This window comes from Artemia franciscana, chromosome 15 (assembly GCF_032884065.1).
Source record: "Artemia franciscana chromosome 15, ASM3288406v1, whole genome shotgun sequence".
Lineage (NCBI taxonomy): Eukaryota > Metazoa > Arthropoda > Branchiopoda > Anostraca > Artemiidae > Artemia > Artemia franciscana.
Window position 1 is genome coordinate 32200365 of NC_088877.1, and position 27991 is coordinate 32228355.

The window sequence follows — 27991 nt, forward strand, 5'->3', positions numbered from 1 at the left end:
AGCAGCCTTGAAGTGATATCATTTGCTACTTGTGTCCCTTTAGTTTGAATGTCCATACACTCAAAAAGACCTTTCTCAGTTATCTCTTATTCTCAGTATCTATAAGCAGAGTTACAACCAGAATTTGAAATAATTTAATTAACCGAATTTAATGAGCACAATATTTAGGTATTTCCCTTTGTCTTTGACTGCAAATAATCCTGATAAACTTTCGCTTGGCTTTCATATTTCTTTAATAGTTTCTTCTTTAGTCCTTTGGAGATCTCTTTCCCTTCAGCGTCATGAGTCGGAAGTCCCTGAAAATAGTTTTATTTGTTAATATATGGCTATACTAAATCTCAAGCCACACTTGCCTAGTTAAACTTCCTAACAATTGACAATTGGGTGGCTCAATCCTAACAGATGACTAGAAAGAAGTCACAAATGATCAGGATTTCGCTATTTATTTTTGAGTGGTATCACTCGAGGATACCAAGTGCTACAATTTAGCAACTTAGTGCCGCATTAAAATTCAAGTTCAAAGTGCCTTTTAATACCAATATACTTCCATTTATAAACAAAAATATTCCAAAGGTCTCAATGGCGCGTTATTTCGGAAAAAACAAAATATAAATAAATATGAAGTATATTCACTAGATTCCACTCACCAATCCCCATCCGAGTACAACCGGTCTCCGCACCACCTACCTTAAAAAAAAACCCACTTTGTTAGAGTACAAAAATTCAATTTGCGGAAGAATGGCAGTATAAACTTCCATTTTCTGACATTTTTGGCTAAATAAGACCATGATGAAAAAACAGATGTATGTATGCATTGGATTACCAACACTTCTTGACCACTAAAGTCCTAGTGTTGGCCAGTGTGGTGCTACAGCTGAGTTCAAACTCTGGGAAGCATCATTACGAAGCTAATATCAAGCCCGCTGCGCCACCACAGGACAAAAAAAAAAACTGTTTTTGTCCCAACGGATATATTTCAAATCCTTTCCGACTAAGTCCCGGAAGCCCTTTTCAGTTAAAACTTATAATATTTCACATACAATGCGTTGATTTTCTAGTCTCTGGCCAACTACCATCTAGAATACCTTCCTTTTTTGGTTGTTTCATTTGACACGATGAGAGGACTCCATGAAGATAGGGATTGACTAGAAAAACAATGAATCACAACTGCCGTGCCTAAAGATCGTGTCTTGCATTTTAAACCTTCTGAGATGAGTGCCAAAAACCGTCTGCTACGTTTTTCTTGAAAGGAGGTTCGGCAGATCAATGCCGATTATGAAAGGGTCACTCACTCTCCGTCACCTACTGTACACCCTGGAGTGTCGCTTTTTCAGCCACACATGGCACCCTTCCGTCATACCATGCCACGTATGACAAACTTTGTGCCACGCGGGGTGTGTTTCTTTTGACATATTTTAGTTTTTATTTAGAGCGATCAACCTATCGACTGTGGGAAGACGATTTTGTATTGACAAAGAAATGGTTATATTGGGTGATCAATTCTCAGTTTTATAATGGTTGGGTTAGGCCAGGTATTTAATATACTGCGTTCTGTAAGGCCCACTTTACATAATTTTATGTTGTAGTTTCCGTAATTTTGTTATTAAAGTATTATATTTTCAACAATTTTTTGTATATTTCATTAGGATTAACCTAACTTCACTTGTGTGTACTGGCTAATACGGAAATACCCAACTTTTCCAAAAAAAACAGACAGCATCTCTTATGTAAGCATGGCCGCCCATAAGGAGGGGGAAGCAGGAGGACACCCTTGTCATTTATATTTTACGTTTTTAAAGGGAAAATCGTGTGTTTGTACAATAAGGTGCTCTCTAATGAGAATAATAAAATTTATACGGATATTCAAGGATGTAGTGTTTTTCATAGCCCCATCCTCCTAAAACTCAGCTTATGAGCGCTCATGTATGTTCGTCTTATTCAACTTACGTTCGTCTTAATTTTTGATGTCGCTCCTTATTTTTGTAAAAAAAAAAAAAAAAAAAAACAGTTTTTAATTAATTTCTCGTCATTTTCAAATAATGCAGAACAATATTGCGCCCCTTCTAGCCCCCCACCCCTCCACGGAAGTCCTCCTTAGGAGATAAAACCCATTTGACAAAATTCCTAATTGGAAAGTTCCTCCTGCTTAAAATACCTTTGGATAATGCAATCCTCGCTGAAAAATCCCCCAGAAAACGTCCTGCGGACAATTATGCTTGAAAATTGTCTATACTTTCATTTAAGAGAAATCTTGTATGGATTTAATTTCTTATCATTTTTCAAATCATGCAAAATCCACCTCTGTAGAAGGTTTATTGTAGCCGACTTACGCGTTATCCCGACCCCACTAAAGAAGTTTGATGCCTTTGAAACCGGTTTCTCTGTGTTTTTCTGAGAGAATTACCTTAGCCTGAGTAAGATAAACTACTATATGGGTATATTTTAAATATTTAATATATAGAGTTGGTTAGGCTAGGTTATGATAGATGTTTAATATAATGCGTTCTGAGTGGCCTCCTTTTCATAATTCTCTGTTGTAGTTCCCATAATTTTGTTACTAAAGAATTATTTTTTCATTATATTTTGATATGTTTTATTACTATTGACCTAACTTCAGTTCTTCTGTGTGGTCGCGATAACACATATGTATCGATTTTATGTATTTGATTGAGGATTTCATGGAGAAGAGAAAGGGAGGGTTCAGGGCTCTAAGCCTGCTTGTTTAAATTTCCTAGGTGAACAGTTAGAGGTACTTACGTATTACAGCAAACACACTCAGGTTCCTGATCTAAATTTGGGCTATATCTTTGCACATTAGGGGGGGGGGGAGGAGGGAGGAGTAAAATGTAGCGGGTCTGCAACCAAATTGTGTTTTCTTGCAGACAAAAATTATGCTGCATATTATTAAGTAAGAATTGTTTTCAAACTTTATGATGTCCCATTACTTTATCCCCCCCCCCAAAGTGCAAATATATAGCCCAAATTATATAAGTCTAATGCATTCTGTCACCCATCACTTGTCTTTGTGGCTATGAGATTGAATTCTACCCTTGTATGTATCAGAAAAGAATAAATGTAAAATAACTAGAACATATATGCAACCCTTTGCTCCTGAAAATGAATTCAGCAGCTGTCTATTTCAAACCATGCTCATAATAATTTGCCTCATTCTTAAATCAAAATAATCAAAAATAGCAGGCACTCGCATCTAATACTCTCCTCTCGTTTCGTTCTTCCGCCCTTAAGAATAGCATGGCTGAGGGGTCGCCACTTTATATGTGTACTTTGGACCTTTCTAAGCTTTTGACAATGTAGTTCACAGTCAAGCTTTTTTTTCCCCTTTTTGATAATGGTGTAAATCTTTCAATCATTTTTCTTCTTCGTTTTTGGTATGAGAATTCTTTCCTCCGAATAATTAAATCTGGATCTCCGTTTGTCCGTTTACGTCGAGGTGTCAAGCAGGGAGGGGTTTTATCACCTAGTATATTCAAAATGTGCATTTCTGGTATTTTAGATGAAATTAGATCAAATTATTTTATTGGACTATCAGATGTTTCTTATCTTGCTTATGCATATGACCTTTTACTTTTGTGTAAAAATAAGCAAGATCTCTCGTTTATGGTCTCAAAATTTTCACGTCTATTTTCTAATATTGGTCCTTCTCTTAATGTTGAGAAATGTGAATTTCAAGTTTTTAATGGTCCGACTTCCTCTAATGCTCCCTTAGCTTGTCGCGGTTTTTTCATACCCTTTGTTTCCGCCTTTCGGTGGTTGGGTATTACTGTTACGAATTCAATTTCTTGCCTACGGCAGTGCGCTGTTCGTGATGTTCAAAAGAAAATTCAAATAGGCTATTCAAAGATAGTTGCTAATCGAGGGAAGTATAATAGACGTGCACTCGGTAGACTATATGCTACATTCTGTGATCATTCTATCCTTTATCTTTCTGGTCTTTATCCCCTTCTAAAGAAAAAAGATGTTAATCAGATTCGGACTTTTTATTTCAGATATTGTAAATTTTTACTTTATCTCCCCCATGGTATAGCAATGGGAAGATAATTCATAAGTTTGATGTCCCTGATATAAGTGCAAAGTTGGCCCTCCTGCAGAGAAGGTTGTCGGAATCAGCTTTTTATCGTTTATCGCCTCATCATCCTTTGGTCCGTCTGTTCGGTTAATCTCATAAAAGCGTAGTGTTTTTTCTATTTGTAGTGTATTTTACTTGTAGTGTATTTCATTTTCTTTTTGTTACTTCACAAGTGCCATAACTTGTCATGATATGGGTTATAAACAAATTATTATTATTATTATAGGCCATAAGTAATTACTATTGGTCTGAAATTTCTTCGGCCCTGTTTTCCTGCCTACCAAACTCCAATCAAATCCAAGCAGTTTCGAAAGGAAGGTTGGTGTGGTTGATGGGGGGTAGGAAGCAGCGTATGCCTCTGAAAGTTCGCCCTCTTGTCTTAAGGTGCTTATCTCATAAGTTTTCAGCAAATTTGAGTACTTTCATGCAAACTCCTATAAAGGAGGCGGATCCTTGAAAGTCATCATTCTTATGTCCCATTAACCCATAGGTTTATACCCCATAAGTTTAAAGTCGAATGGTGACAAAAAAAATCTAGATACCTTTTCGCTTCAAACAAAGTGAATCAGGTTTTTCTTTCTGCTATAAAGGAAGCAGGAAGAGGAAAATATAAGAGCAGCTAAACTTTGAAAAAAATTGCAGCGGGCTCATTGTCGCAGCGAGTCAGAAACAAACGTGCTTTTGCAGAGAATCAGAACATATCTTGGTTTCGCATAATCCGCGCAAAAAAGTAGTCAGCCCCTCGCAATTTTCAAAATGGCACAAAACAGATTGTTATTCGAAAAAAATAAGATCATATACACAGAAAACTAAAACTAAGATCAAAATGGTGCAAATCGTGAACAAATTTTTGTTAAAAAATAACTGGTCAGATCAAGATAATTTGATCAGATCATCAACGATTTTTGCTCAGCGTTATAACAAACTCTTCTGTTTTGGAAATTTAAGAGTTTGAATAAAAAAAGAAACAATTTTTTTAAGTTTACAGGTAAAGTTTAAAAAGACTTTTAAGCAGGATTTAAAGTTTTAAAGCTTAACTGTGAAAAATCAATAAATTAACTTAAGCTAATTAACTACTTGAAGTAAAAGTAGAGGTCTAAGTTTTAAGTAGAGTTTTTAAGTTTTTAAGTAAAGAATAAAGCATATAAAAAGCTTAGAATATTAGTGAACATTAGATATTAACATGATTAAATAATATAATTATATATAATTAATATAATATAATTAAATATTAACAAAATGAGTATTAATATTAAATTTAATATAAAGTGAATATTAGATTCTACGACGGTTATTTGATAGTTTTCCTCAGTCCAAAACACAGAAACAGAAATTGCAAACTTAACTGGAACCATAAAAAAAATTATTGGTAGCAAAGATAGCAAAGATAGGGTTCCACTTATGGAACCCTAGGAAAATGCTCCTTTCTCAATGTCTGTATTTCTCGATATCGATTCTCCTCCTTTCTGTAAAATTTCCCATTCATTACTTTAGGACAATATTTGAACACAGGGACTAGGAGAGGGTCTAACATCTTAAGCATTCTTTCATTTTATTATAATTTTGAATGAAAACTGGTTTTGTTAAAAAGGAGCTTGCCCGTTAAAACAGAGTTTTGAACTCTTAAACAAAAACAAAATGGGTCAAAGAAACGAAAAATTGACAAAAAACTCCAATTAGTTCTCTGTGACACAGACTTCCGCCCCCCCCCCCCTTCAGCTCATAAATCTTAGGCTTTAGCTCATGGTCAAACAAAACCACCCCTTTGGCCCCATGCAAGAATAACACGCGGGTTTCCAAAATATAATGTCTTATCAATAAACCGTCATAAAAACCGTCAAGGGTAGACACTTATCACCTCCACTCAATAAAAAAAAATTGGCAGCATAGAAAAAAACTGGCGAAAAACAATATCATTATAGCCTATTATACTTCATATATATTTTACTCCAATTATATGTTGAAGATATATACCCAAAATTTTAACATAATTCAATTATAGTTCAACATCAAAACTTCCACAACGATTATTTTTTCAAGATTATGTTAATGATTTCCAACAAATAATTGTGTTACTTGACACAGTTGAAACACTTGTTTAAACCATTATCAAAACAAAGAGATATGGTTAGGTTAGACAAAAGACTCATCTAATTTAATATACCCCATATTGCGGGGGAGGGGATGGAGAGAAACGTCTAGTCTTATAAAGCTTAACTAAGAAATTCCTATCATGCATATTTTAAAGAACTACCTGGTCGTCAAACTGCGAATATTTATCTGTCTCATTTCTAAAAAGGTCACCGGGAGGGATAGCTTGAAGAGCAGCTTTTTCCGCTTCCTTCGCAGCAGCTTCAGCCTTCTTTCTCTCCTTCTCTTGTCGTTTTTTTTCTTCTTCTGCCCTTTTAACATCTCTTTCTTTAATGAGAGTTTCAGGCGATTCAATCTTTATTATAAATTTACCTAAAATCCAATAATCTAAATTGAGTGGATTCCAGAGAAAGATGGATTAGAGAAATCCTCATGGGTTGGCAGTAAAATTTTGCAAGCATTAATAGATATTTTGTTCCAAGTACCCACAAAGAGATGGAATCAATAATATAATTTTCCTGTTTTTTGTTGTTGTTTTTTTCAGATTTCCACAAGTCCAGAGGTCTCTATACTAACAAAATTGCCACAAAACGTTTACTTTATCTTTTTTTAATACTTTTTCTGGATAACTATTGACTTGTTAAAGCTTTTCGATGCAAACTTTTATAGATTCATGCGTTTATCCATATTTCAAGAACTTCAGAAATCTCTAGATTAAAGAAATTGCCACAAAATGTTTGCTTTGTCGAGTCATTAAGGCATTTTCTTCTTTGAATTCTGGTAACCTAAAAACCATACAAGCTAAATACAGGTCGATTAACACAACCAATTAAACAGAAAACAAAGCCGGTACTATGACCGGATAAGGCTTAACTAAAGCGGAGGGGGAGTGGAGATAACATCCCCTACGGAAAAAGGCGCTTATATTATGTTGTTCTTATTTAATAATTTCCATATTTAATTTTACTGCTTGCCAGTAGAGATGAAAATATAATGCAAAATACAAATAAAAATAAAATATATCTGCAGTAATTTCAAGTATATACACTATACAGTGAGCAATAATAATAAACATAATAAAAAAATTAATACCTTTGAATCTAATCAGGTACGTACGCAGGAATTTTTTTGGGGGGAGGGGGCGCAAAACCTTCGAAACAGCAGATATAAAGTAGCGCTTTTTTTTTATTTAATCATGCAAAAAGCACATATATCGGAAAATACAGATTAACTTTAATCTGTAGTATTGTAGCGAATGGGGGGAAGAAGACTGAAGCATCAAAAGTACGTTTCAGCCTCAGGTTATGTTCATAGCGATTTAGAACCAGTGATTAATCTATTATATCCCACTGAAAGTGAAATTTTGGGGTCAACAGTGTAATATGGGTGCTGTGGGGGTAGTTTTTCAATTGTAAAAAGTTAGATTTTAATGAAAAATGATAATTTCTAAAATTTATCCATTAAAATCTGTACTTTATCCTGAAAAGGGGGATAAACGCCCTAATATCAAGGATAATTCTTTTTTGCTGTGGAAAGCAAACTCTCTTTACGAAAAAATAACAGTACAATTGCTAATTACTTCAAAGAGGGTGAAAATTTAGCCAGAAAATGGGTTAATAATTGGGCAGTGACTTGACCGGTTTATTGCATGCTGTAAAATCCCCCCCAAAAATGCTTCACACATGTATCTATATTGTTAATAAATGTCCTACTTTTGCCAGAAATCCCAAGAAACCATGGGGAAATTAAACATTTCACAAAATTTTGAGTGGGAGGGCCGGGCCCGAAGCCCCCTCTCCCCCTGTGTACGTGCCAGGATCTAATATTTCCATCGTAGTAATCCCTGTAGAAATGCTTTAGACTATTTTCTTGAATAAAAAAGAAAGCATTGATACGAGGTTTTTGTTGCATAGCGAAGATATGTCAAATTATAGTTAAAACTTCCACTTATTAGTCACATGTATGCCTAAAACAAAAGTAGCATAAAAAGAAACTACCCCAAAATTGAAAACTCACCACTTTCTTTATCTTCCAGTCTAACTCCAAGTTCTGGTAAGATTTCATCACGGACTTTATCACAAACGTTGAGGAGATCATGATTACGAATTTCCTTGGCCGATTTCCTAACTTCTTCCCGAAATTGAGCGAAAGCTTTCAAGTAAGGGTAGAGCTGCTCTTCACTCTAAGACAATACAAAACAATCACTTTTTGAACAAACAGCGTAAAGTAACAACATACTGAAACTAAATTTTCTATTGTGTCAATCTATAATTGCTTCCCGAATCCTTGTTCTCTAATTTATTCTCCGCCAGGCATATTATTTTATACTGTCTTTTTACCTTAGTTGTTACAAAATTTACCGAACCTCTGAAAAAAATCAAATTCTAACAGGGGGGGGGGATCTTACTATAAACAATTAAAGATAAAATTGAGAGAAAGAGGGAATACCGTCTTTTGAAACCATTGATTTTACTCAGCTTTGTTCCAGTCTAGAACCAGAAGGCAAGGGTGTATCCAAGATTTTATCGGGTTGAGGGATGTTTTTTGGGGAGGGGGGATGAGATTACAAAAAAACCTAAGTTAAGAATCAAAATTTGTTTTTATGCATTTTTGTGACGTGTTTTTGGAGGGGGAGCTTCAAACCCGGTAAGACCCCCCCCCCCCCCCTGGATACTGTCTTACCGAAGGTTTTACTTACCTTGGAAAAGGGTTTCTATGGATAAAACTTGGCAAAAGAGATACTTGTTGGGTACAGGTATTCTCAATCTGTCAGAACGAAACCAGATTGGAAAAGGTTTTTTTTATAATTATGGTATTTCGTGTTAACTTTACTTCAAACTGTTTGGAGCATAACAGCGCCTTCTCGAGGAAGAAATACTGAAAAATTCAGAATAGAGCAAGCACTGCCTAAAACAAATATCACAGACAGAAAGCAGTGAAATTCGCTGAAACAAAAAAATACTCAAAAATTCGATGATTGTGGATGCACTGCACAGAACAACCACCATAAACAAAAGAAATATAGAGTAAAGGGAATTAAAACGCTTTCAGTAACACACAATCACATGCCATCTTCAGGGTATCCCCATTATCTCCGAATGTTAAAGTTATTTCAAATCTCATTTTATCCTAAAGTCGTCTGTCCAGCTTTATTGTAACCCACTTAGAAGATCATTATAAAAATTTATTCTAAGGGAGGTTTTCATCCACCGGGAGGCTATGCTCAAGCTTACTGAAGGGAGAAGTCCTAGGAGAAGGAGAAGCTTACTGAAAGGAGAAGTTTCCAATCCTACTGAAAGGAGAGTCCAGCCACTTCATTCTCAAAGAGTGACATTAAGCGCTTCATCACCAAGATCACCAACCATCACCAAGATTTGCAAAATTATTTAGCGCTTCATCAACAAGTTTTTGTAGAATTATCCTTGAGCAATTTCTAGGAAAAATCTCTTCGTTCTTTTAAAATCGTGAATAAGACAACTCCCTCAAATCACTAACTGCCATGTGGAACAGACTTTGAGAAATGGTCATACCATCAGAGCCACCAGAAACCTTCTTTAGAAAGAGTTTCAACCATTTCCCCCAGTCTCCTCTGTTGCTAACGGAGGAAAAGTTTTTGGAAGTAAGTACTTACATCAATCAGAGGTTTTCCTTTCAAAAGATTTAACAAAAATACTGGAGTAATACAGGTGTGATGGGTTAGACTACAAGCGGCCAAGCCTATTTAGGCTTCGGTTTCACTGGTTCGCCTGTGAGTCCATGCAAATACAGTCTCAGATTTTGCATACAAGTCCAGTCGATATTGTGCATTACGCGTCAGCTCAAAATCAATCCAATCTTTCATCCCTTTGTTTTATGACTATCTACCTTAGTTCTGCCCTAGGAACGAAGTATGGACGGATGATAGATAAGACTTATTTATCAAAAAATGAACTGACATCATTTATGCACAATCCTAAAAAGGGCTTGACTTTTTCTAAAATTAGCCATGACTTGATGTCCACAAAATCAAGTAGTTGTGGGCATTAAGTCATGGCTACTTGTAGAAAAAGCCAAGACAGATACAGCTCTCTCAAACTTCTAACTTTCATGTGGAGTAGCCTTTGAGCAGAACCAATCTCCACAGAGCCATCCTAAACCTTCTCTATTCCAACTATTTTTTTCAACGAAAAAAAAAATAATAATTGCGAGGAACTGTAATACACGTAGAATACTCCTATCCTGTTAATGAGGTGCTGAGTTATTTAATTTTTGTAAGTAATATTGGTTTTCGTAAAAAAATTACTGCAAAAATACTGGAGGGGCTACTTTGGTGCGGTAAGTGCTTTTTTTTAGCGCTGACCTCTACATCTCCCAAGAACTTTGGGATAATCCATCAATAAGTGAAAATTTGACGTTATTCAAGTCTAGTAGACGTTGCAAGTGCCAATAATATGTATTAAAAGGCTAAATAGGCTACAATATACTAATAGGCTAATAAAAGGTTAACATTGATATAGCATAATAATAGGCTGCATAATAGGCAATTAATAGGCTACAAAATACTTACTGTTGCTGAGGAGGTTTCGGTTGGAAATCCTATAGATTCATCTTTGGGTATAACTCCAAACACTTGAAACATGTGTGTGATGAAAACGGCGATGTTTTTTTAAAACTTCTCTATTAGCTACTTTCTGTTTTTCTAAATAAATATAAACGTCGCTGACTAATTCCTGCATTGTGTCAATTGCACTTCGGGTGTTGATATTATCTGAAAGACAAGGTAAAAAAAAAATAAACAAAATACAGTTATGCATATACATATATACATATACATAGCAAAAAAAATATGTTGCACCATAGTCAAAGCATATAAATATTTTTCCTAACTCCATTTGGAAATAAGTTCCAAATGGAACTGGAGTTACTATTTGCGTTGCGAGAGCAACACTTTGGTTTTGTCGTTTTTTTTTGTTCCTAGCATCCCGATTTCAGCTTATTCCTAGAAAGTGGTAAGGGTGTAACCTCTGCAGTTTTTACAGAAAGTGTGGAACTTAGGTTGGATTGATGAATATGACTGCATTTTAGAAAGCTTCGTAGGACTCTTGCCTGGGGCCAAAATCTATTGCTTCTACCCATTTCTGTTTGTGATTTCAGCTGAGTTTATCATTCGTTTTTTTGCACTTGGGATTGCGGTAGATAAATGGCATCAGACGTACCTCTTAAGCTTTAAAAGCTTAAGAAATTGCTAAAGAAATTAGAGTATATCCTTCGGTCCTTTCTAACTTGGCCTACGGCAAGAAAGTCAACTTTTGAACTAAGACAGATAGATTTTTTTTGGCGACGGCAGTCGATAGCTCTTGATGAGCTAATCAAAGAATACGTCATCCATTTTATCGCAGAAAAATTCCTTCATGAGATATATCAGTTTGAAAGTTTAAAGGGGTTGACAACTTCAGTAGTAAGGTACACACTGAAACCAAAAATAGGCCAATACCAAGTGTGAGACATACATGAAATTTTAAGCAACAGACGGCTGTTAGCTCAGAATCATCTTCGGCAATGAGGGGTTCGCAGCTTTTGCTAGCTGGTGTACCTATTATTTATTTCCAGTGAATTTGATGGTAAGACCAATTGGGTTCCAGCGGTAAGACATGTAGGGGAAGTGTAAGTAATAATTGGCTGTTAAGCTATAATCAACTTCAGCGATGAGGGGTTTGCAATTTTTGCTAATTGCAATGAGGAGTTTTCAACTTTTGTGAGTTGGTGTACCTAGTATTTATTTCTAGATCCTTACACAATAACAACTTCAGTGTTTAATCGAAGCGAGGAAACAAAACCAAAGTGTTGCTCTTGCAACACTTTAATAACGCATTATATATTAAAACACTAGTTTACGTGTTAGTTAATGTGTTAACGCACTAAGAGTCTGATTTTTTGTAACTTTATCGTTGGCGGGTAAGCAGCAAAGCAGTGAAAATTTATATGTGACGTTTGAACAAACAAAATTAATTCTAAAAAATGTATGATGTATCAGAAAATAACGCATGGACAGGATATTAAAAGTCCACGCATATTGATAATTGATAAAATTATGAAAGGTAATCGATCAAGCCATAGCAAGTCTCTTTGAAGTTTAACCTGAACATGAACGTTTTTGCAGCAGTAGCAGTTGATCTCCCTCACCTGCTTCATGAGTCGCCGGGGATCGCTTCACTCAAACTGAGAAACTGAAACTACTGTCTGTTTACTGCAATTATTTGAAGTTATTACTTATTCAGTAAAGGAAACGCATTCGTTCTAAGATCCCAAAAACGGGGGACCCGATTGGCATTGTGATGTCCTCTGAAGGAAATGTCGAGAAAAGCGGAATTAAATCATTGTTTTTACACTGTCTATTGCCTATCTGTCATTCTGTGATCATTGCCTATCTGTGAGTTTCTGTGAAGAAGTTGAGGTTTGTTTTTATTCTTTGTTGTTGAAGCGTTCTTGTTTTTCTTTTCTTTTTTACCACTCCCCTTTTCTTTTCTTTTTTTGTATGAGCGGGCATAAATAAATTATTATCATGATTACACAGTATACAAAAAAGAAGCTGGCATCATACAACTTAGTTACAATTACCTAAAGTGATAACCAGTTTTGTCTCCAATTAATCTATTACTAATTGATAACTTATTCTCCCTAAAATTTATTTTCTTTAGTAAAAAAAAAACTTCACTATACTTTTGCACTTCACCAAGGCGCATAATAAAGCTCCATATGTGTGGCGGAAATACAAGTAATTTATATTGTTACGTCCGTTATGCATGGATGTGTGCGTGTCTGTCTAAATTCCAGTATTTTAGTGGTTTAATGCCTTTTCTTTCAAAATGATATTAATTGAGCTCTTAAAAGGCAATTTTATTTTAGGTCACCTTTTTTGGCAAGATCTTCAATAAAAGGCGGTGTTATCACAGGGAAATCCTAATGATTTTAGGTCACCTTTGTCGGCAATATCTTCAATCAAAGGCGGTGTCTTCACAGGGAAATCCTAATGCTGCCAAATTCCTCAAATAGTATTTCTTTTACGCTGATTCCTAGCGTTTTCCTAGAAGGCATGCTAGAAAATGTTAGGGAATGCCCTTTCCTAAACTTGAAAAAGAAAATTGATCCTTTATATCAAAATATTCACACTTTCTAATAATGTAAGTGTCATTGAAATGGGATATTTTTTTTTCTTCGGCACAAAACGGAAAAAGTTATACAAATTCTATAAATGTTGGGCAATCCTTCAAGGTATCGAATCCCCGTAAGGACAAATTTTTGTGATAATCCAAATCTTTCCTACAAGCTATATTATTTTTGATATATAAATTACCTAATGTTTACATTTTTTTTTTATTATTCCCCGAAAGATTACAAAAAAATTCGGTTGCTACATTATTATACATTATTTTTTAAAGAAACATTCTCATAATCTAAATAAATTTAGTAAAAAGCATTGTTTGCGTCTAGACATCCAAATGGCCATACATGACCGTCTCAATATTTTTGTGAACGCTACTTTAAGAACTTATAGTAAAAGCGATGACGACAGGTCTTACAATTTATTTAATGCTCCGTGAATTTTCATTTCATGCACTTATGATACTCTTAATACATTTCATGTATTTCCATGCATTAACCTATCTAAAAAAACAAATTTAATTACATGGTAGTCCGGCGAAGCACAGCAAGCAGCCCCTTTCTGCAACAAGCATTTGTTTGTCTGTGCTTAGGTTCTAAGAACAGTAACCTTGATACGTCTTATTATAAAGGCCAATAATCTAAACATTATAGTACATCCCCAGAGTGGACGTATTGTTTTTAGACAATAAAAAATAAATGTTGATTTAATTTTTAAGTGGATGCCTAAAGGAACTGGAAAACAGAGAATACTGAATAGACTTGTAATATCTATTTTTAGTTTCTTTTTTTTTACGCCTGTTTCAGGCAAATTAATGTCTTATTGTTGAAGAAAAGACAATCAAACTTTGGTTACACGTAAATAAATAGAATTTTATCTTAAAAATTTCTATGACAGCATGGTTGCCGAATTTGAATTTTATGTCAAGCAAGCACTAGTAAAAAAGTCAAATAAATGTCTTATTGTTGAAGAAACGAAAAAAAACCCATCAAAGTTTGGTTACACGTAAATCCTTACCTTACCTTAGATCCTCCAGAGCCAGGGGTGGCTCATAGGGCGTCTACGAAACCTCGCCAGACATCTCGGAGCTGAGCTGCTGCCGTGACATCCTCCCACTGTGGTTGAAGAGACAACTCCGCATTTCTCAGGTCTCGGTCGTACTGTCGTCGTAAGGTGTGTCTTGGTCGACCTCTTTTTCGCCTCCCCTCGGGACGCCAATCATATACTGTATTTGGGAGTCGATCCTCTGGCATACGGAGGACGTGGCCAAGGTATGTCCATCTCCTACGTTTCAGAAGGTCAGTAACTAATGGCTGACCGGTTCGTCGGCGCACTTCTATGTTGGTGACCTTTTCCTGCCACGATATGTTCAGGATTCTCCTAAGGCACATGTTCTCAAAGGCTAGGACACGTTTCTCTAGCTGGGTGTTTAGTTTCCAGCATTCACTAGCATAGAGGAGGATGGACATCACATTGCTATTCAGGAGGCGGAGCTTCAAGCGCATAGAGTATTTACTACTGCGCCAGACTGGTTTCAACTTGCTAAAAGCCGATGTCGCTTGTCCAATTTTCCTCTTGATTTCGTTGGCTATTTCACCATCGTATTCAATCCAACTCCCGAGATAATTAAATTCCTTGACCTGTTCAATAGTTTTATTTTTGCATTTTAATATGAGTGGGGAGTCAGATGTGGCCATACTCTTTGTTTTACTGACATTTACTGCAAGTCCCATTTTCTCGGCCTTTTCGTCTATGGCGTCGAGTAGCAGCTGCAATCGCAGTTTTGCTTCTTCAAGAAGAACAACGTCATCTGCGAAGTCCAGATCAGAGATCTGTCGGCTGCTGATCTTCACTCCAATGCCTGAAGACTGCCGTAGAATATAGTCCATTACAATGACAAACAGAAACGGGGATAGGACACACCCTTGTTTGACGCCAGACATTATCTTGAAGAAACGCGTGTCCCCATTTTCTGTGCGTACACAGCATTCACCATCCTCATATAATGCGATTATCATTTTGACTGGTTTATCAGGTACTCCGTAATATTTCAAAATCTTCCATAAAGTGTCTCGGTCAACAGAATCGAACGCCTTTTCAAAATCAATGAAGAGCAGGTACAGCTTTTTGTTCCATTCTCTGGACTCTTCCACCATCAGTCTAAGAATGAAAATAAGATCAGAGCAAGACCTACCAGGTCGGAACCCATGTTGCTCTTCCCTGAGATGTGAGTCTAGGGCTGCTCTTAGGCGTTGTAGTATTACTGAGGCTAGTATTTTACTAGGCACAGACGTCAAATTGATGCCCCTCCAATTGTCACAAATTTGTGCATCGCCTTTCTTGAAGAGTTTGACCAGTATACCTCTGGTCCAATCTTTTGGGACTTTTTCGTTGTTCCAGGTAGCCACTAGAAGAGCAGTCCATACGAATATGCAGGCTCGAAGGGACACTTTCAGCATTTCTGCCGTGATCCCATCGACTCCAGGTGCACGTCCATTTTTCAGCTTTTTCACAGCTGTCGTCACTTACACGTAAATAAATAGAATAAAATAGAATTTTATTTTAAAAATTTCTATGACAGCATGGTTGCCGAATTTATATTTTACATCAAACAAGCACTAGTAAAAAAGTCAAAAATAAAAAGTAAATAGATCACAATAAAATTAATGAAAATATATATAAAAAATATGATGAGTAAAAACTTTGTCAAAAAGTCAGAAAAGAAAAAAACAAATAGATGACAATAAAATTAATGAATTATTTTCCTGGCTAGTGAAATGAAATATTCTTACCACACAAAGCAGCATGCACTGCTTCTTTCTTCATTCTAAATGTAGCTATCAGGGTCTTATCTTCCAAAGTGAATGGTTGATAGTCAACAATGACGTCCTCTGGTTTTTGTCGTAGTATAGATTTCACTGCGAGGAAAAAATCCTAAAATTGAACTTCACGTTTAAAAACTAATGTAAACTTCAAGTAAAGCTCAATGAAAAATTTAATAAAAATAAACTTCACATTCATTAATCAATATTTTACTGTTCCATAAAACTTTTAAACAACACATTATTGTCCAATATAGCATAGTTTACACCTGGAGCCATCTTAGGTCTATTCAAACCTGAAAACCGCGATTTTCTAAGATTTTTCCTTTGGCTATTTAACAAAAAATGAAATTTATACGCCAGCATAACATTTTTGTTAGAGCTGCCACCTTGAACAATGCAATTAATTTGGCAAAACTCATTCGCTGAATTCGACAACACTTTTCATCTGTAACAATTTGAATAGTAACTTTCAGGGGATTCACAAAAAAATTCACCTTCAAACTACAGCCACATCTTCTAAAGCTATTTGATGCCATATACGTTTAGCAGATTTTTCATCCATGTTCTTTTTCTTTTCTTTTTTTTTTTTGGCACCCACTAGTAGCAAAACTACAACTGCAAATGAAGTTCTTTTTCATTAAATCAATTTCCTGATTTTTTTATAATTTAATCAAGCAATCAGATCAATTTAGCCAGCTAACTATATATTTTAAGAAAGGCTTTGGTCTAATAAAGCATATATTAACTAAAAAACTTCTTGTAGTTTCCTTTAAATCCTAATTAGATTTCTGCTATTCTAAGTTTATTCAAACTGATTTCGAATTATAGAGCATAAGAAAGTTTTCTCAGATCAATAGCTAGTTTTTGAGGAGTTCCTCAAGGGACTGTTTCAAACCCAATTTTTTCTAGTCACGACCAATAATATTGGCACAGATACAGAAAGCAGATGGAAGGATGTCGATGACTTAAGGTTAGAGGAAATATGCGCTTAAAGTTACCCCATCAGAGCTGCAGCAACCGCTGAAAAAGTAAGACAGGAGTCAGCGCATTCACTAATGTGAAAAGACTTAATTGTAAAATTTTATCTTTTAAGAATTTTACAACTAATTTTGATCCTTCACCCCTGTCACTGAACAACTAATAGTAAACAAACCAACTACTAGGAATAACGGTCAGTTCTTATTTCAAGAGGCAGGTGCTCACTGCAGAGTTGGTGAAGATAGGCAACGCTAGCTTACAAATATTAAAATTTTGAAAGAACTTAGTGTGTTCCATCATTCCATCTTTTAAGAACCTACAGTACCTTTATTAGACCACTTTTAGAAAATGCTGCCCCGGCACGGCATTTTGGCTTAACTTTGAAACAATCAGGCCGTATGGAAGAAAATCTCAAGGGTGCTCTTGTTACTATTTCCCGCGGCTCATATTCTGAATTAGTTAAAACTCATTTAGTTTCGCAGGAGTAAAAAAGGCTAAAGCCGCTTTTTTTTATTTTTTGAAAAATTGATTGAGTACCTGTAAACACCGTGAAATTCTTCCCTCAAATTAGATCCCCAAACAATATCCAAGGATTGTCACGGGGCCAGTCCCGAAGCTGAAAGAAATAAACGCGAAACATAAATGCGTTATGAAAGAATGTTTGTCCCAAGTAAAATGTAAACCTTTGAAAAACTATATATTTAACTTTTTTTTCTTTTTTTTACTTATACATTATATTGACTGATAATAAGTATTTATGACGCAAACAGTAATTTGTCAGTAGCCAATGAGTGTTTTTCCTAGAACAAAATGATCTGATTCACTGATTGAGATGTATATGGTGACGTAAGTTTCCACCAAAACAAAGCCATCAGATTTTGTTTCTTCTGTCTTTGGTACTTGATAAAATGAAAAAGGAAAAAAGGAACTTGCCACAGTACCAAGTTTCAATGCCCAGCAAGGAATTCTCCAAATAATTTTAGCACACTACCCTAGGCTATTACTAAAATAAATCGGGCATATTGATATCCAGGGTGCGCATAGTTTACATTAGGGCACACTAGGTAAAATAGTACCAGGGTAAACGGGTAACCAAAGAGTATGTGTAACTTACAACACTGAAAATTGGCTCTAGTGTCGACAAAATCACTACCCCCATCAAGCGTTTGGCTTTTCTTGACATTTTTTCATCAATCCATCAGATTTGGTTTCCCCTGTTCTTGGTACTTTAAGAAATGAAAGAGGAAATAAGGAACTTTACACAGTAGAAAGTTCTGATCATAACAAGTAATTGCTGGCTAAACCGGACAGGTGAGGAATGATCCATTAATAAAATAATGAGAGTTTGAAATAAACACGCGATACGTAAACTAGATCAATCTACAATGAAATGATTACTGTAGAAGGTCATTCGGAAGCTGAAATAAATAGGACAAATGACACTCAGTGTATGCATGACTCATAGTTAATCTATGTTTAGTACTTTTTCCCCAAAAACACCTCTACATTGACAATGCAAGAAAAATTAGCATCTATTTCTAACAGTAGCCATAGTTTGAGAATACTATTTATTTAAATTTAGTTTCAGGTAACTTAATATTTTAACCAAATTTCTGTTGCAAGGTATGGTGCCTTACATTTGCAACTTAGCAACATATTTTAGCAAATAAAAGTAACACTATGCCTCGAGGCGGCCAATTTTTTTTTGTTTTCTTTTAAACCTCGCATAAAGACAATCGAATCAAAAGTAAAAAAAGTGTCTAAGGATACTATTCTAACTCTATACAAATCTAACCCTTCGCTATTGCAAATATTACAATATGTTCTGTTAATTTTCGCCTTCTTTTGTGAGGATACCAGCAAAAAGTTTGGTGACAGTGAGGGTCATACCGTAGATAAAAAAGAAATATAAACCAACAAAAAAAAATAAATATAAAAATAAAAACGAAAAAATAGAAACTGTCAGAATTCAACGTCAGTCTGTAGTTAAGATAAGTTTTTTAAAAATGAATTTTATTAATTGAAGAATGGAAAGCAAATACACTAACTAACAAGAATCTGACAAAAGGATTTTATCAGGATCTGTTACAAAAGGATTTTTTTTCAGAAAGGGGAGGGGGTACAAAAATTATTTTAAAAATGCATCACAATTTGTTTATATTCATCTTTGTACGTTTCTACGAATCGGAAAAAAAATTTCGGGCGGGGAAGAGGGTGAAATCCCCTAACTCCCCTTCTCCCAGGATAAAAATAAAATAGCTACCCTGCATGTACTAGTATTTCCTTGAATGAATATATTCCATTTTTTTTATATTTTTTTCAGCAGAACCTTTTTTAGTTTCATTCACTTTTCAGCTGTTGTATCATATTTAGGTTTAATATAAATGAACTGAATAATAAACAAAAATTTTCGAAATTTAATTTTTTTTAAAGAAAAACACTTCAACTTGGTTTTCAGTTTTTCCTATATTTTGTAAATGAAAGTGGAAAACCCATCTTAAGGAGTGGAGTCTTTCAAATGAGCCCTGATTGACAGATAATGTTCCCTACTCAATTCTTTCTTCTTAATTTTAATTAAGTTTAATTGATTAATTTTAATTAAGTCGTGTTTCCAAAGAACCTAGCGCCTAAGTAAACATTAAAGACAAAATTGAACGATAAGCGATATTAAAGATAAGTCATAATAGGTACCCCTCAGTAAATCATTATGTGGGATATCACAACTAATGGGGGAGGGGCTGATTTCAATTTTCACACAGTTTGTTCAGAAGCATACCCGGTACTTGTATTATATACCCCCTATCCAATATTCTTCTAATATATTTCTCTGACGCTCAATCCTAATGAAACATACCCACGTAAGATAAAAATATAATACTTTAGAAACAAATTTGGGCTATATATTTTCACAGTAGGGGGAGGGGGGATAAAGTATAGCAGGTTTGCATGCCTAATGTGTTAGGTACAATTATTCTTCATATTATGAAGTAAGAATTGTTTTCTTACTTCAAACTGTCCAAATACTTTATTTCCTCCCACCTATTGTGTGAATATATAGTCCAAATTATATTTTTCATCTATTCTGTCACTTCTCTTTGTCTTATCTCCCGGTAAGCTGAAAGAAACTTGAGAAAACAATCGATTCTACAATGCGTCAATGAATGAGCAACTTAAGCGATAGGGGATTTGCCAAGTACCACAAACCCTTACAACAACTATTATTGAGAATCTAAGTATTGAGTTCACATTTCGTATTTGGGAAGTTCTTAACAAGAATTAAATAAAAAACAAGTTTTTTTTCATGAAAGTAAGGAGCGACATTAAAACTTAAAACGAACAGAAGTTACTTCGTATATGAGAGGGGCTGCTTCCTCATCAACGCCCCACTCTTTACGCTAAAGTTTGACTTTTTCTCTCAACTCTTCTTTTTATAACAGTAAAAAACATTAGCATAAAGAGCGGGGCGTTGATGAGGAAGCAGCCCCTTTCATATACGAAGTAATTTCTGTTCGTTTTAAGTTTCAACGTCGCTCCTTGCTTTCAGTTAAAAAAAACTGGTTTTTTTATTTAATTTCTGAACGTTTTTGAATCAATGCACATTTTTATTTTGGGTCTCCGCAGAGGAATAATTAAAACGAAATTTGTATATATATTTTTTTTTGGCTAAATGGCTTTCTCAGAATTTTGATCGAATGATTTTGAGAAAAAAAGAGCGGGGGAGGAAACCTAGTTGCCCTCCGATTTTTTGGTTAATTAAAAAGGCAACTAGAACTTTTAATTTTTACGAATCTTTTTATTAGTAAAAGATATACGTAACTTATAAATTAGCTTACGTAAAGAACTTTTGTATTCTCATGTTTTTATTACATATATGAGGGGATTCGCCCCCTCCTCAATACCTCGCTCTTTACACTAAAGCTTAAATTTTGTCCCAATTCATTAAGAATGACCCCTGAATCACAAAAACCGTAGAATAGATGCTTGAAATTACTAAAAATACTTTAGCGTAAAGAGCGAGGTATTATGAGGAGGTTAGTCCCTCATATGGGTAATAATTTCTGTTCGTTTTAAGTTTTAATGCTGCTCCTTACTTCCAGCTGAAAAAAACTTATTCATATTTATTTTTTCACTGTTTTTTTTTTTAAATAATGCAAGTAAATCCTGCGTTCCCTTCATGGAAATTTTCTTCTCCCATGACAAATTCCTCGATGGAAAGTTCCCCCAGCATATCCCCCTCTTCTCAACCCCTCCCCCAACCAAAAAATCCTCCTGAAAATGCCTGTACACTTTTCAATAACCATTACTATATGTAAGCACTGGTCAAAGTTTGTAACTTGTACCCCCTCCCACGAAGACTGTGGGGGAGTAAGTCGTCCCCAAAGACACAGTTATAAGGTTTTTCGACTACACTGAATAAAATGGCTATCTCAGAATTTTGATCCGTTGACTTTGGGAAAATAATTAGCGTGGGAGGGGGCCCAGGTGCCCTCCAATTTTTTTGGTCACTTAAAAAGGGCACTAGAACTTTTCATTTCCGTTAGAATGAGCCCTCTCGTAACATTCTAGGACAACTGGGTCGATACGATTACCCCTGGGGGAAAAAAACAAACAAATAAACACGCACCTGTGATCTGCCTTCTGGCAAAACATACAAAATTCCACATTTTTGTAGATAGGAGCTTGAAACTTCTACAGTAGGGTTCTCTCATACACTGAATCTGATGGTGTAATTTTCGTTAAGATTCTATGACTTTTAGGAGTGTTACCTCCTATTTTCTCAGGCTCGTAACTTTTGATGGGTAGGACTAAACTTGATGAAACTTAAATATTTAAAATCAGCATTAAAATGCGATTCTTTTGATGTAGCCATTGGTATCAAAGTTCCATATTTTAGAGTTTTGATTACTATTAAGCCGGGTCACTCCTTACTACAGTTCGTTACCACGAACTGTTTGATACTTGCCTTGAATTTCCGTTCAGTGGTCATAGCTTTGTTCATTGTGTTCTCTGAGTAGTCCAAGCCATCTCTCCAGTGGTGCAGTAAATACAGAAACCGGAGCTGCCTGGCACTATGCTTCTCTAAGGCTTCACCAATGGTTATGAAGTTCTTCAGTGATTTGGACATTTTACAACCAGTAATCGTCAAATGACCAGTGTGGAGAAAATAACGAACCCAATTGTCGTTACCAAAACAAGCCTATAAAAAAGAAGAAAAAAACTCAGAAGCGGAGGCGGTTTTAGGGCGGGAGTTGCCCTGGGCAAAGAAATTGTAGGGACGCAAAATTTCAAATAAAGAATTGAACGGTTGTGATCTTTTTGGGACTTAGAAATTTACTTAAAGTAAAACTAAATAGAGGGTGCAGTTAATAAATCAAAATCAATAAAAAAAATCAAATAACAATAATTAAATTAGAATAAATAACAATAATTCAAATAATAAATTGAAAAATACTTAAAAAATAACTTATTAGTTAATTAATAAACTGAAAATAACTTTGTTCATAAATAATTTTTTTATTTGGCCTAAAAATGTTGATGGAGCCCCCCGGGGGGAGGGTAATTCATTTTTTTGCCCAGGCGCAAGAGAGGCCAAAGCCACCCCTGCTCAACAGGCTCTTCAATTGCTGTTATTCTGAATACAGTATCGTAAATCGATAAAAAAGAAATTAAAAATGTAAAAGTGCAAAAAAACAAATGCTTGCAAAATTCGAAGTACAGAATAAACGAAAAAAAAGACAAAATTCAACCGAGCAAAAAGTAGATATTGAACGTGTTTTGGCTATTCTTCATACCAGGACAAAAGAGGTGACCAGAGTCGATATTTTCACCCAAATCCAATGTTTTTGAAAACTCTCCTTTCTCAAAAAATACTTTATACATATCCTCAGGATTTTCTCTGTTCAAATACCAATATAAAAACAAAGTACTTATTAATTCATTTATGAATAAAATGAGGTAAAACTGTACCAAATTAAACTTGAAGCTTAAAACCAAGCGAGCATTTCTCATTATACAAACAGCAGGTTTCATTAAAATGGTAAGGAGCTAATCTACTCTGTGTTGTATCACGGCTGGAGAATCGAGTTGAAACTTCCAGGATCTTTCTAGGGTGGGGGGGACATGGAATTTTATGTTGTTGGAAGAGGTGAAAATCTTTTTTCAGGTACTCACAAAACCACGAGCTACGTTTTTTTTTCACGCCTGTCATTCGACAAGCTCTGCTGCGAATAGAAATTTGTGGTTATTTCAAGTTGTGTTTTGGCTTTTCCCTCAATGTATTTTTGGTGACTCATTTAAAGCGTTTTCCAATTTCTTGTCTAATGATAAAACCGTTTGACTCCTGGTCAAAAATTTTTTGCAGTGAACAAATATGGTCAATATACTTCTCAATATTTATAAGCCATAGATAGCATCGATCGTATTTAACGAGATGACAAAAAAGGGAAGAAACAAAAAGATACAACAACAACGAGGGTAATTCTCAATCAGTGAAAAAGAAAAATGAAAGAGTCGATACCTTTGCCAGAACCTCTGCTAAGCCGTCTTCAATGCTTAAAAACAATAATAATAGCAAAAAAAAAAGAACCCACAACCTTACGAACCCCGCAAAGGAAAATTTAAATAAAATGAATAGCCATTTTATTAGACGAAGGAAAGAGGTGATCGAATCACAAGCATAAAATCATAAAAGAAACGATCGTTCAAAGGTGAGACTGAATACTAAGTCTGTAAAATGCTAAGAAAACGATTCTCTCCTTCAACCACCACCCAAAATTACATGGTATTATTAGTCAACACCAGCATAACCATGGAAACAACAGCCAACACAAAACGAACCCCCAAAAGGTATGTCTGGTACCACAGCATGTATACTGCTTTATTTCGGATGGAACAAACTAATCGACCATTTATTGTAATGAAAAAAATAATCATGTATTGAATATGTCTTTGTTAGGTTATCATAAACAAGGTTTTTACAATATCGAAAACACTAACGGCAATGATGATTATTTTGATCTACTTTAGCCCTTCATGCTTCTAAAAATCCATATAATTTAGTTTATTTTGGTTTTTAAAGGGAAAAACAGTGTCCACAATAAATTTTTGTCACAATTTTTAAGGGACCAATAAAAAAAAAGAAGCACATAAAAAGACCTTGCCTTTATAAAAAGATGTTTTTCTAACATTATTGTTTAAATTTCCATAATAAAAAAAAAATTCAATACACGTCGAGACAGGCTGCCTCTTAAGAAATGAAAAAATTTGTGTCCAATCTAATTTGCGAATGGTCATATGGCTTGAACTCTAGCAAAATTCTAGGAATCAATAGATTGATTTAAAAGGAAAATCAGAGGCTTAATGTCGGTCGGGATTTAAAATAAACCTCTGAGACATGAAGTCCTTCTAAATATCAAAATTCATTAAGATCTGATTACCCACTCGTAAGTTAAAAATACCTCTTCTATTCTATTTTTTCTCTCCCTTCAGCCTCCCAGATGGTCGAGTCGGGGAAACCAACTTTATCAAGACAATTTGTGCAGGCCCCGGACATGCCAACCCATTTTCCGTATCCTAGCACGTGCAGAAGCACCGAACTTACCAAAGCACTGGCCCCCCTAACTCCCCCAAAGAGAGCGGATCCAATCTGGTTACGTCAATCACGTATCTATGACATTTTCTTATTCTATCCCACAAGTTTCATCCCAATCTCTCCACTTTAAGCGTTTTACAAGATTTCCGGGTTCCCCCTCCTACTTCCCCCAATCTCACCCCCCCCCCCCAACTCCCCCTAAGAGAGCAGATTCAGTCCAGTTATGTCAATCATGTATCTAGGACTTGTGCTTACTCTTCCCACCAAGTTTCATTCCGATCTCTCCACTCTAAGCGTTTTCCAAGATTTCTCGTTTCCCCTTCCAACTCCCACAATATCACCGGGTACGGTCGGGATTTAAAATAAGAGCTCTGAGACACGAGGTCCTTCTAAATATCAAATTTCATCAAGATCTGATCACTCATTTGTAAGTTAAAAATACCTCATTCTTTAAATTTTTCCTCTTCCTCCAGCCCCCCCCCCCCGATCGTCGAATCGGGAAAACGATTGTTATCAAGCCAATTTGTGCAGGACCCAGACAAGCCTACCAATTTTCATGGTCCTAGCACGTCCATAAGCACCAAACTCGCCAAAGCACTGGAAATCCCCCAACTCCCCCGAAGCGAGCGGATCCGTTCCAATTATGTCAATCACGTATCTGGAACTTGTGCTTATTCTTCCCATCAAGTGTCATCCCAATCTCTCCACTCTAAGCGTTTTCCAAGAAATATAGTTTCCAAGATTTCTGTTTCCCATCTCCAGCTCCCTATGTCCCCAGATCTGATTCAAATTGAAAATAGAGTATCTGAGACGTAAGAACTTTCTATATATCAAGTTTCACTAAGATCCAATCACACATTCGTAAGATAAACATACCTCAATTTTCAGTTTCCGGTTTACCCCACCAACTACCCCCAATGTCACCAGATATGGTCGGGATTTAAAATAAAGCTCTGAAGCACAAGATCCTTCAAAATATTAACTTTCATTAAGATATGATAACCCGTTTGCAAGTTACAAATACTTTATTTTTCTAATTTTTCCAAATACCCCCCCCCAACTCCCCCAGAAAGAGCGGATCCGGTCCAGTTATGTTAGTCACGTATCTTGGACTTGTGTTTATTCTTCCCACCAAGTTTCATCCCGTCTCTCCACTTCTTCAGCAACCACAAGTGATGACGAAAATATAATACTTTAGTAACAAAATTATGGAAATTACAACACAGAATGATGGAAAGTAGGCCACCGAGAATGCATTACATTAAATACCTAACCCAACCACCTCTACATATTAAACGTTTAAATAAAATATACCTGCATAGTACTTTAACTAACTGAGACTAAGCTAATTATCTCCGAATACAGACAGAGAAATCGATTTTACTTTGATCAAGAACAACAGTGTGTTCAGTAAAACTTATAAAATACCGAAAGGTAACGAAAATGTCGCGTTTCAGAGAGAAATTTTCCAGGACGTAAGCACAAACTAAGTGATAGTTTGCGCAGGGGAACGAGCTTCATTGCCTAATTATGAAAAGAGGAGGGACAAAGACCTTAAAATCAGGTCAAATAAACGTCCAAACGTTCCGTTTTCGACGGAACACCTTAAATTAGGTATGCTTTTCTCAGATCACAATGCCTTTCTATGACGACCAAATAAACGTTCAAATGGGAATAGATCCATTTATTTAGACAAGATAAATCCAATTGGCCCTCAGGCAATATGAGGAGTGAGAGAAACTTTGAATATACGCATGTGGATCACAAATACAGTGATGATGGTCGCTGCATATGTGATCAAAATATCTAGACTATTGCATCTGTTCTCCCTACATAAATAAATGGATTTATCCCCATTTGAACGTTTATTTGTTGGTCAACGAAATTATGGTCCGAGGAAAGGCATTATGGTCTGAGGAAAGCATACCTAATTTAAGGTGTTCTGTCGAAAACCCAGGTCGGTATCACGAGTTCCAAAACACGAAATCAATGTCCTTACAATTTGGCCATTCCTATCTTTTGATCCACACGTGTATATTCAAAGTTTTTCTCACTCCTCATATAGCCTGAGGGTCAAGAATTGGAATGAAGACAGCAGTATCGGCTCTCTTTACTGGCGATTCAGGTGAAAAGAAACATACCTAATCCTTACGGGGATCAACCTATCCCTTAACTCTATTGCAGCTTCTGAAAGCCACCAAGTACTATTGCATGGAGTTGGATCTTGACTTTTGTAAAACCCTGAAATTGTACAGAAATATCTACTGTCAGGAGGACATAGAAGCTGTAGGAAGATAATATTACTTTTAATAACAAGTAATTTAAAAGGTTCTTTCTTTTATGTTTGGTAATTAGACATTTTTTTAAATTGAAAGTCATATATTAACAGTTCATTTAGAAAAATCGATAAAATAAAATCGAAAAGAGGAAAAGAAGATACAATGTAAAGAATTAATAAAAAATAATCATTTGAAGCTGAAAATAGTTACATATTGACTCCAAATACTACATCACGGAAGAAAGACAGATATATGAGCTAAATCAATTGCTCAAAATATTTCTTAAAAAGACAGACTAACCTCTGATTGAGCCAACTCATTATCATGATGTGGAAACTGTAAATCTTCCCCACCAGCATGAATATCGATGGACTCCCCGAGGATGTCCGATGCCATAACGCTGCACTCAATATGCCATCCTGGCCGCCCCATTCCCCATGGAGATTCCCAAGAAGGTTCGCCTGGCTCACAAATTCCATGTTGACTTTCACAAAAACTTCAAGATAAGTTGTAGTAATTGGTCCTTTAGCCTGATATAGCTGCTATTTGCTGCTATGAGTGCATAGTTTAAAATGGGAGCAGTTGTCTTTCATTTTTGAAAAGGCCAGGCCACCCAAGCAAAGGGTGTATTGTCATTACAAATGATTTTGCTGAAATGAGCTGGTGGAAAACTATTAGGAAATGTAAGGAATCTAGTTTACTGTTTAGAGATTAGGATATCACAAAATTAAGCATTCCATATGCTTGAATTTCTCCTCCTTGTTATTACGAAATGAAGATTTTCTCCTCGCAGTTGTCTTTTGCGGTAATACGGACATATTCTGTTGATAAATCTAAATTTAATTAAATAATTTTGGCGGTATGCAACATTAGTAAAATCTAACAAAGACTGCACAGTGACTAAAATCTTGTTTCAAACTGGTTTGCAAAAAAAAAAAAAACATTCTAAAATTAAAAAATTTATGAAAAACTCAACTATTAAAAATCAATTACAATTTT

The 27991-nt window shown here is 35.5% G+C and overlaps 2 protein-coding genes across 3 annotated transcripts in view; both read right to left on the bottom strand.

Moving 5' to 3' along the window:
• The window catches only part of LOC136036368 (chitooligosaccharidolytic beta-N-acetylglucosaminidase-like), a 579146-nt gene that overhangs the window by 241720 nt on the left and 309435 nt on the right, over positions 1-27991 (bottom strand). The gene's annotated exons all lie outside the window — the stretch shown is intronic.
• Positions 119-27897, bottom strand: LOC136036360 (cysteine--tRNA ligase, cytoplasmic-like). Of its 2 annotated transcripts, XR_010619715.1 has the most exons (6): positions 27293-27897; positions 22086-22319; positions 16112-16253; positions 10725-10925; positions 8176-8360; positions 6447-6550 (listed from the first exon to the last, which is right to left on the bottom strand). XR_010619715.1 is itself a non-coding variant. In XM_065718526.1 (5 exons), exons 2-5 carry the CDS (start codon positions 10794-10796, stop codon positions 165-167), a joined length of 579 nt encoding a protein of 192 aa, XP_065574598.1. In that variant the 5' UTR covers positions 10797-10925; positions 16112-16251; the 3' UTR covers positions 119-164. The 2 variants fall into 2 exon arrangements, 1 of the variants encoding a protein (XP_065574598.1); XM_065718526.1 differs by lacking the exons at positions 22086-22319; positions 27293-27897 and adding an exon at positions 119-296 and having other exon boundaries at positions 6342-6550; positions 8195-8360; positions 16112-16251.